This window comes from Dreissena polymorpha, chromosome 7, assembly GCF_020536995.1.
Source record: "Dreissena polymorpha isolate Duluth1 chromosome 7, UMN_Dpol_1.0, whole genome shotgun sequence".
Lineage (NCBI taxonomy): Eukaryota > Metazoa > Mollusca > Bivalvia > Myida > Dreissenidae > Dreissena > Dreissena polymorpha.
Window position 1 is genome coordinate 54,706,657 of NC_068361.1, and position 10,675 is coordinate 54,717,331.

General features: G+C 38.1%; 1 protein-coding gene across 1 annotated transcript; it reads left to right on the forward strand.

The window, feature by feature from the left end:
• The first annotated feature begins 81 nt into the window (after positions 1 to 81).
• Positions 82 to 2,219, forward strand: LOC127838326 (uncharacterized). The gene is made up of 2 exons (XM_052366023.1): positions 82 to 394; positions 1,146 to 2,219. The coding sequence occupies exons 1-2, from the start codon at positions 211 to 213 to the stop codon at positions 2,117 to 2,119; spliced, it is 1,158 nt and encodes a 385-aa protein (XP_052221983.1). The 5' UTR covers positions 82 to 210; the 3' UTR covers positions 2,120 to 2,219.
• Positions 2,220 to 10,675: the final 8,456 nt, after the last annotated feature.

The following is a 10,675-nucleotide window of genomic DNA, read 5'->3' on the forward strand; positions in this document are numbered from 1 at the left end:
TCCCTTTACTATATTTAGATTCCGTTGACTTATACCCAATGAAAACTCGACATTTAAAATAGCCGTCTTAATATAGTAACATTACCCGGTGATATTGACAGCTGGTTGTGCAATATAATCGTATTATACTCGTCATGTTGTGAAATAGATTGACAGACCGCCTTGGGCGGCTAGAGAGCTTACAGAAACGTTTGTCATTGAGTCATAATAATGTGCTGTGCAGTACAGTTCCCGAGCCTTTCTCTTGAATTGAGCCTGAGGCATACTGAAGATAGATTCACAATATTTGATTTGAAAACAGATAGACAACTTAAACTAAAGAAGGATCACCTAGGATCGACGAGCTGCTGTGAGAAATTAATGTCAAATAGTGGGGCATTAAAACAACAAACAGGTGAGTGTATGCTTTACTATTACATAGAATACATAATACAACGAACTTAACAAATGTAGGTTCTGTAGCAGATAGATGTATTTGGTCAATCGACAATACTGCTGGATCACAATATATATATCCAACAGTATTGCATATGTTGCACGTGCAGCTCATGTTGCATGCGCACGTGCTCAAATGCATACTACGTTGAGGTTTGTTCTTATTGCCCACCCACACCCTTTAGTTCGAATCCGAACCAATAATAAAACCAATTTGAATTTCGATAAAAACATGTTTTATCAAACAGTGGAAACATATTTCAAATTTCCACTTGAACGTGCATGGCAATTGTTCCGCTAACCAATTACAGATTGAATGTTTCAATGCATGATTACAGGAAATTATTTCAAACAAATGATTAATACAGAAGTGTTGCGTTGAAATACGATTGAGTGTAGATCGGTGTGTTTTCAGACTCAAAAAAGTAAGACAGTGTATAAAATTGATTCATGCACAAGCGAAGGACAAACGCTCATTGTGTTAATGCATTATACTGTCAGATTAGAAGGCTTAAGTGACTTTGGCGCTGTCCCCAGTAAATCTTTGATGGCACGATAATAAGCAATTGTTCAACGTTTAATACACTTGGTCTTTAAGTATCTATAACAATAACAATTTGATTGCATGTAAGCAACATGTTATAAAGCGCATATGATAAGTATAATGTTGTTTTGCTTAAGGCAACGTTCGTATTTTTATGTTTAAACAGATACCAGTGCGACATCTTGCCCACCGGCGACTCATCTACCTCAACTCGTTCAGCCTATATCCGAGTCGACAAGTCAACAGAAAGGTGAAGACCCCAGCGCAGGTAAGAAAAAGAAATGGAAGCCAGTACCGCTCGCGGATTTAGGGTTTAACATGTCGCTGTTCCCGAGGCCTTGTCGACCTGAGATGATAGACCCGGAAGAGGAACACCGGATATTGCGCGCCATCGAGCGAGACCTGGGCGCTATGGAGGAAACTCTCGAGAAATGCAGGAATCTCGATGTGCAAGATTTCCCAGTGTCCGATGAAAATGCTTCCAAATGTGCCAAAGTGTTACGGCGAGATAGGGACAGAAAGGTTAGAAAGGCCGCTAGACAAGTGAAGGACAAGCATTGTTATACTCTGAAAAATAACAAAGGTAGAACGAAATTATATATTCATCATAGACTATTTAAATTAATAAACCTTGAAGAAAAGCGACTTTATCTACATCTTCCTTCTCAAAAGAAAAATTACTCGATAGTAAATAAGAATGCTAATTCCACCACAGACTCAAAATCGCGATTGAAAACGTCTGACTCATCATTGAACCGCCGCCCCGCCCCTGTACAAAACCTACGCCACGCCCTTGTTGAAACGAACGCCTCTCAGGACTTGGCCACAGACCTTATCAGCAGCTTAATTAACATTCAGCACCGGGAACTGACCCCCGAGGACTATGAGATCTTACTCCGACTGGATGATACAGTGGCGCCCAGGACTATCAACAAGTCGTTGCTCAGCTGCTTTCAAACGGACACTGTCAGTGCGGAAACTGCCGGCGATATCTGCGCAGTTTGCATGGACCCTTACGTCGTTGGAGAGAACCGGAAGTTCCTTCCGTGTCGTCATGTGTTCCACTGTAAATGTATCGATATGTGGCTGGAAAACTCGTCCAGAATCTGTCCGATAGACGGCTTACCAGTCGATGCGTGACTCTGTGCTCAACTGCGTAGATTTAGATATTTATTTGTGTTTATTCTTGTGGGTGTGAGTCCCTTTCAATATAATAATATAATAAATTGTTACAATTATATCGGATACGTGGTTCTGTCTTATTATGTATGCTTTGTTGTCCATGTACATTAATACAATATCGTAACGTAACACACCACACCATACCAAACCATCCCTTACGTGTCACACCGCGGTGCTGTTGTATACTGCATTACACTTCACCGAACTGCCCTGCATTGTTTTGTTCACTGTACTTATAAGTGTACGTTGACAGTTTGTACTGTTCCTTGTACTTTGTTGCGATATGTAATGGGACGTGTCAGATATATTTTAGTAATAAACCTACACGCATGGAAAACATGTCATGAAACCCGTATCTAATGTAGATGCAGCATCTAATTGTAATGATTAAATTAAACAAACAGTAAAATATACCCCGTATATACAGTCTTACGAGCTTAAGATCGGACAAAAGCGTTGAGTTCTTATTAAATGTATTTGAAACTTTGATATGAAAATGTTATCGTGATCTTCGGTCTATCGACCTGGTTCCATGTCTGTATCTTGTTATTGCTGCAAAGTTATTAAAAATTGTTTCATCCTGGACGAAGAAACCACTCTGAAAATGTGTTCACCTTTCACTAAACAAAGTCAGTGCCTGTGCCAAGTTTCTGAAAATCTATCCATACAGCCGACCACTAGACACACTAAGGTTTCTAAACGCGCATAAGGTAACATAGTAGAACTACAATAAGTAGTAGACTAGAACTAGTACTCAGAGGAGGAAGAGGGAGCCAGTCAGCCCAGTTGGTAAAGCGCCGGGCTACATATCTGAGCAACAAATTCGATCCTCGACCGCGCCGCATCGTTTATAAGGGGGTATGTTATGAAATGCGTTGTATGACCATTCTCCCCATTTATCTGATTAAGTTAGGGCAGTTGTCAGTTGTTGGCCCAAGTATATGCAGGAAAAGAGTGAGCTGGTAAATTGACAGCCGTGATTTGACTGAAATACTGTTTAAAAAAAATGCAATTGTCTCTAATCGTGTAAAATTCTATACCTTAAGTTGATTAACGAGTACATGAAACGTTGTCTCTAATCGTTGTCTATTCTATACCGATAGTTGATGTACGAGTACATAAAAATTTGTCTCTAATCGTTGTCTATCCTATACCGATAGTTGATGTACGAGTACATGAAACTTTGTCTCTAATCGTTGTCTATTCTATACCGATAGTTGATTAACGAGTACATGCAACTTTGTCTCTAATCGTTGTCTATTCTATAAATAGTTGATGTACGAGTGCATGAAACTTTGTCTCAAATCGTTGTCTATTCTATATCGATAGTTGATTAAGGAGTACTTGAAACTTTGTCTCTAATCGTTGTCTATTGTATATCGATAGTTGATAAACGATTACATGAAACTTTGTCTCTAATCGTTGTCTATTCTATACCGATAGTTGATTAACGAGTACATGAAACTTTGTCTCTAATCGTTGTCTATTCTATACCGATAGTTGATTTACGATTATTTGAAACTTTGTCTCTAATCGTTGTCTATTGTATACCGATAGTTGATTAACGAGTACATGAAACTTTGTCTCTAATCGTGTAATGTTCTATACCGATAGTTGATTAACGAGTACATGCAACTTGTCTCTTATCGTTGTCTATTCTATACCGATAGTTGATTAACGAGTTCATGAAACTTTGTCTCTAATCGTTGTCTACTCTATACTGATAGATGATTAACGAGTACATGAAACTTTGTCTCTAATCGTTGTCTATTCTATACCGATAATTGATTAACGAGTACTTGAAACTTTGTCTCTAATCGTGTTATATTCTATACCGATAGTTGATTAACGAGTACATGACACTGTGTCTCTTATCGTTGTCTATTCTATACCGATAGTTGATAAACGAGTACATAAAACTTTGTCTCTAATCTTGTAATATTATATACCGATTGTTGATGAATGAGTACATGAAACTTTGTCCCTTATCGTTGTCTATTCTATACCTATAGTTGATGAACGAGTACATGAAACTTTGATTCTAATCGATGTCTATTCTATACCGATAGTTGATGTACGAGTACATGTAACTTCTTCTATAATCGTTGTCTATTCTATACCGATAGTTGATTAACGGGTACATGAAACTTTGTCCCTAATCGTTGTCTATTCTATACCGATAGTTGATGTACGAGTACATGAAACTTTGTCTCTAATCGTTTAAACTTCTATACCCATAGTTGATGAACGAGAACATGAAACTTTGTCTCTAATCGTTGTCTATTCTAAACCGATAGTTGATGAACGAGTACACGAAACTTTGTCTCTAATCGTTGTCTATTCTATACCGATAGTTGATTAACGAGTTCGTGAAACTTTGTCTCTAATCGTGTAATATTCTATACCGATAGTTGATGAACGAGAACATGAAACTTTGTCTCTAATCGTTGTCTATTCTTAACCGATACTTGATGAACGAGTACATAAAACTTTGTCTCTAATCGTTGTCTATTGTATACCGATAGCTGATTAACGAGTACATGAAACTTTGTCTCTAATCGTTGCCTATTCTATACCGATAGTTGATTAACGAGTACATGAAACTTTGTCTCTAATCGATGTCTATTATATACCGATAGTTCAATGTCTATTCTATACCCATACAATAAATACGAGTACCTGTAACTGTGTCACTACTCGGTGTATATTCTATACCCATACAATAAATACGAGTGCTTGTAAACTGTGTCTCTACTCGGTGTCTATTCTATATCCATACAATAAATACGAGTACATGTACTTGTAACCGTGTCTCTACTCAATGTAAATTCTTATACCCATACAATAAATACGAGTACTTGTAACCGTGTCTCTACTCGGTGTCTATTCTATACCCATACAATAAATACGAGTACTTGTAGCTGTGTCTCTACTCGGTGTCTATTCATACCCATACAATAAATACGAGTACTTGTAAATGTGTCTTTACTCAATGTCTATTCTATACCCATACAATCAATACGAGTACTTGTAACTGTGTCTCTACTCGGTGTCTATACTATACCCATACACTAAATACGAGTACTTGTAACCGTGTCTCTACTCAATGTCTTTTCTATACCCATACAATAAATACGAGTACTTGTAACTGTGTCTCTACTCAATGCCTATTCTATACCCATACAATAAATACGAGTACTTGTAACTTAGTCGTTACTCAATGTCTATGCTATACCCATACAATAAATACGAGTACTCGTAACTGTGTCTCTACTCAATGTTTATTCTATACCCATACAATCAATACGAGTACTTGTAACTGTGTCTCTACTCGGTGTCTATACTATACCCATACACTAAATACGAGTACTTGTAACCGTGTCTGTACTCAATGTAAATACCCAACTGCTCCAGAATACTGTTCATGCGAGTACTGTACCTTTCTCATTAGATGTGGTCCCGTTAGCATTCGCAAGAGAACTGACCGTCTCCGTGAAGCTACTGGCTACCGCCTCCGTGAAGCTACTGGCTTCCGCGAAGCCACTTGCTCTTCGTCACCCCAAGGCCTTAGGTGAAGCTTCCGTCACTTCCTTGTACGACGTCCGTAGACTCCAACCCTCTGAAGACCCTCTAACCATACAACAGGAATCAGAAGCCCAGGCACCCGCCCAGGCAGCACCGTTCGAAGTCAACGTAAACACCCAAATGCTTCAGAGCACTGTTCTTTTAGAGTAACGTCCCTTTTCTTCAGATGTTGACCCGCTCACATACACAGGAGAATTCTCCAGCTTGCCGATCTGCGCGTATTTTTAGATGGTCGCTTTAGCGACCGTCTAATGTGCTTGATGTAAAATTCAGGTCGATACGGCCTGGGTATGATTAGCCCAATTCCCGCTTACACTACGCGCGAAGAAAGAGTTGTATAATTTATGCAAGAGGTTTGAGTTCTCCAATTATGTTTATTCACAAATGGAAACATTATATTAATATCGTGTTAAATGCAATAGTTTCGAATGGTGTTTTATAGAAAATAATAAAAAAAACAATGATCGTATTGCACGTGTCGCGGAGGAGATAGTATATGAATGATTAAAATAGTCCACTTTCTGCTGCGTCTGCGTGACGTAGTATTTTCGCTCATCTCATTCATAAATCTGAGGCTGGCGATAAACAAAGGGGAGTCCGGGTGAGAATTACGCACTAGTATAAGGTTACGCTTGTTTATATTCACAGGTCTCAATTAATAACACGTTGACCACGAGTTCAACAATTATTACAGGGATACGATAGACAACATAAAAATGATTCATTATCGCTGAAACTGTTAAAAAACATTTAAATATAACAAGAATATTCTCTAAAAAATGTAGTCTTGCTGTTTTGAAATAAGGTTTGGAATTTTGGTTTCTAAATAACTTAATTAAAAACAAAAGTTTAATTATAGTGTTTTTTACTTTTAGTCGCATATTTACCGCATTATAATGTGTGTTATAATAGGCAAACCATACATTAGTAAAATTCAATCTGCCTTCGCACATAGAAGGAATGGGTCAATTAGGTGCTGCGTTTCCTTTGCTTACTTCAGTTAGAGATCAATTCTTTACGTAAAAGCAATCACAAGGCCCCGGCTTCAGAGGAATTGCGGAGCGTTCTTACATAATTAAAGTCGTCGTCGCATGGTATTTGCGTTTAGCGTCCTATTTGGTCACGTGGTTCTTTTTCGCGGGTGTTTTGGCATTCATGATATGAGGCTATTAATAGATGCGCCTGTCGATAAACAAAGGAAAGTTTACGGGCGATAACAACGCAATAGGTTACGCTCTCACATACAACTCAATGACGTAGTACAGGTCGTAAATTGAGAGATTTGGGAAAAAGTTGACGCTTATTTATATTCTCAATTTATAAAACGTTGAACATAAGTTCAACAATAACTTCAGCGATACGATAGACTAAAAAAAATCATAATCGCTTAACCCGAATATAACAAATAATTTATAATAATAATACGAATGACCTGTTTCATAACCTCGTTGAAGCTACTACATCGGGTATTTCTGGAAAGCGTTCTTGGTTCTCAACACATAGCGGCGATCTTTTGTATTTACGGGTGCTAGCAACGCAATAGTAGAAGCTTAGTAGAAGGGTTAGCTTGTTTATATTCACAGTTCTCAATACATTGACAGTTGGATATGAGTTCATCAATTACTCAGGCATACTATAGGCAACCTCGAAAATGCTTTATAATCGCTAAAACCGAAAACAACTAAATATATTATATTAAATATATTTATAACAATACATGTCTTTTAAAAATGTAGTCGGCGTATACGCCGACTTTGAAATAAAGTTAGCAATTTACTTTTCTAAATAATTGAATACAATTAAACAAAAGTTAAACTATTGTGTTGTGTTTTTCACTTGTAAGCTGCATATTCACCGCATGAAATGTGTGTTAGCATTGTCAAACCACACATTAGTGTGAGTAAATAAAAAATATACTACGTACGGGAGAGCACTTCATATGTGTCCTCATATGCCTTGTTATGAGTATCTTTCTTCATTATCGAAATATATCGTATGTTTATATTTGATTTAAACGCAGTTTTCTTTCGTCACATTTAAATCACACGTCAATAGCGCCGTCATGCGAAAATGGGTCTTATGCGTTTCGGCAAGCGTTTGTTAAACCCAACATGTGCTCTTGCGCAGTCAGGCCATAGGCGACGCTGTTCGCTTTAAAATCACTCAATATGTTATGTTTCTCCTTACCAGAAGGAGGGATAGCTGAGTGGGCTATTTATATGATGGGCGCATATGGAATAAGACCCATTTTCGCATGACGAGGGTCATTACAAATCTCATTGCGAATTGAAAATCCCACATTTAAAAACAATGCTTTTTGATACAAAATTGAATTCAAAATAGCAAACTTGTTAATAATGGCAGCCTATCGACGCATTAAGGAATGATTTCCAGACGTGCTGACCAAGTACGGCAAACATTGTGGTATGATAATTAAACGATTTTCTCTTATCGTGACACTATACTATTTCGCTAATGATTGTTTTCTCATCTTGGAGGCGAAATTGAAATTCTGCGAGATGGATTGTAACGCGTAATTGTAACAGGGCCACAATTTGTGTCGTTTGAGCATACAGAGAGTAGTCCGGAATTCCTTACACTGAACAGTGCTACATCCTTTGAATTGAGCACATACGCAGTGATGTAGCAAAAATTCAGAGGTTGTATCTCGAATCAGCTTATTAAATATTCGAAAATATTCATGCGTGTCTGTTGGCGTTATGTTAAAGTCACTAAGATGAAAACTGAAACAGCTTCGCCTAAAAGCGCATTAGTGCTCTATACCTATGTTTATGTTAGCGTTGTTGACACCGTGTGAACTGCTCGGGTAACAAGTAAAGCATAAACAGCAATGTTTATATACTTTTATTCCTCCATATACAAGATACGAAGATTATTGTATATTTTGAATTTGTATATGGTGTCAAAAATCAAAAGTTTTGTACACGGAACTTTCATTATGAATTTATATTCTTGGTGAGATAGTCATTTGATATTAGAAAAAATATTCCTTTAATATGATGGTGACTGCAAATTTTCTTTATATTAAGTTCTCATTACCATTTTCATCATACTTTCTTTGCTTTCAGAACTTCCAAAAAAGCATGCTGTTTTTTTATTTTGTCTTAGTTATTTCTATGAAATAATAAGGATGATAAAAAGTGCACTATGACACACACTTTTTAAAGTTGAATGGCGTGTGTTCATTTCAAACTTGCGATTGATTTTGAAAAATGAATTGCGTGTTAAATTATGCAATAGCGAACATCCTCAGTGCCTTCAGCGCTTTGATTATATACTGGCGAACAGAGCGCTACCTAGCCAACGGAAAGGCACGATCCGGACACTACCGACGTTTCCGAATTCACTCCGCACTCTACGGAGATTACCGATCAGCATTTCTCCTTCACTAACACAGAAACAAGCCGAATATATACGCAGATTTTTTACTAGAAACATTCCTTAAATATCAAATACTCTTTAAATGCTTAATACATTATTTTTAGCCATACAATTAACTTACTTTATGAAGAACAAGTTACAATTTCATGTTTTTTACCTGGCAAATTTAAAAACTAAGGGACGTCATTATACTCTAGCAGTGAAAATACGCAAAGCATTTATATCGACCACGAATCCTTTCGTTTTATTACGCACGCCTCCGATTTGACACGAGTCCCCTCATGATTCCAATATACAAAACTAATACAATCAAACATTACAACTATTCCAAAAACTGTACAAAATCAAACTTCAACAAGAGCTAACTAACACAATGCAATAGCAAATCTCTTCATGAGATAATAAATGTGTCAACATCAGTGCCGAAAAAACCTACTCACTACTTAACATGATTCGTACTGAACCGAAAACACAAAGCCCCCATTATCATACCCAATAATAATGTCACCGAGGCTTGCCGTGCCTCCGCATATCTCTCCAAGATATGCTGACCATTCACCCTTAACTGAGTTACTAGAGGTCTCTCTTGCATAGACTGTATAACCTTCGTTAGTTATCACAATCTTCCTTTTCTGAAGGTCGGCTTCAGTTGCAGACTGCACCGTAACTATGAGCATTTTTCCCGGACGCTCTACCTCTTGCCTTGACCGGTAAACCAGACAGTACCGACGTTTTATTGCATGTCGTAACGTTTATGAAGCCTCTTTGATCATCTGGCTTCAAGCTTACTTCCTCAGACATGCCACTGGAGTGTCTACATTGTACGTCTGCTGGAGATCGTACTGAGGTCTTAGTTTTCGGAATCACTGTCCTTTGATTCCCCTTCAAATCACCCAGCAAAACCGCTGTCTCTTTCTTTATACCGGCTTCATACTTTACTGAAGCATTACCAGTATCGGCAGTTTCATATGCCAACTGAGACTGCAGAGGTTTCTTCATTTTCCTCAGCTTAATATCTTTTGAACCGCCTTCTTGCAAGGTTCTTTCAATCCGACTTTCCCCTCGGATCCGTTTCTCCTGTGCTAATGCACCCAGATTTGGCACCATCTGGCTTCCACTGAAAACACGAATGCCCCCAACAGTATGGACAATGTCTCTCTGAAGCTTTCCTGGCTTCGTTGAAGTCGTCACATTTTGATCTTGTTTCCTTCGCCGGTAATTAGGGCATTGTCTTTTCAGATGCTTCTGTGAACAACACAGATAGCATCGTCGGTCTTTTATCCTGTCATTTCGTTTGTGCCTAGACTTCGCTCAAGTCTTTCGACCACCATCCCCAGCTTCTTAATCTGTTGTGACGAGGAACAGCAACATTCTGCATGGGCCGATGGAAACACATACGATCAAACACTGTTGCATCAGTAACCTGTAAAGGCTTCAATGAAAGCCTCTCTCGCAAAGTGACGTTTGCGTCGAAGACACTCGGCTTTCCTGAAGTCGTCTTTTCTTCATCGCGAGACCCACGTCCTA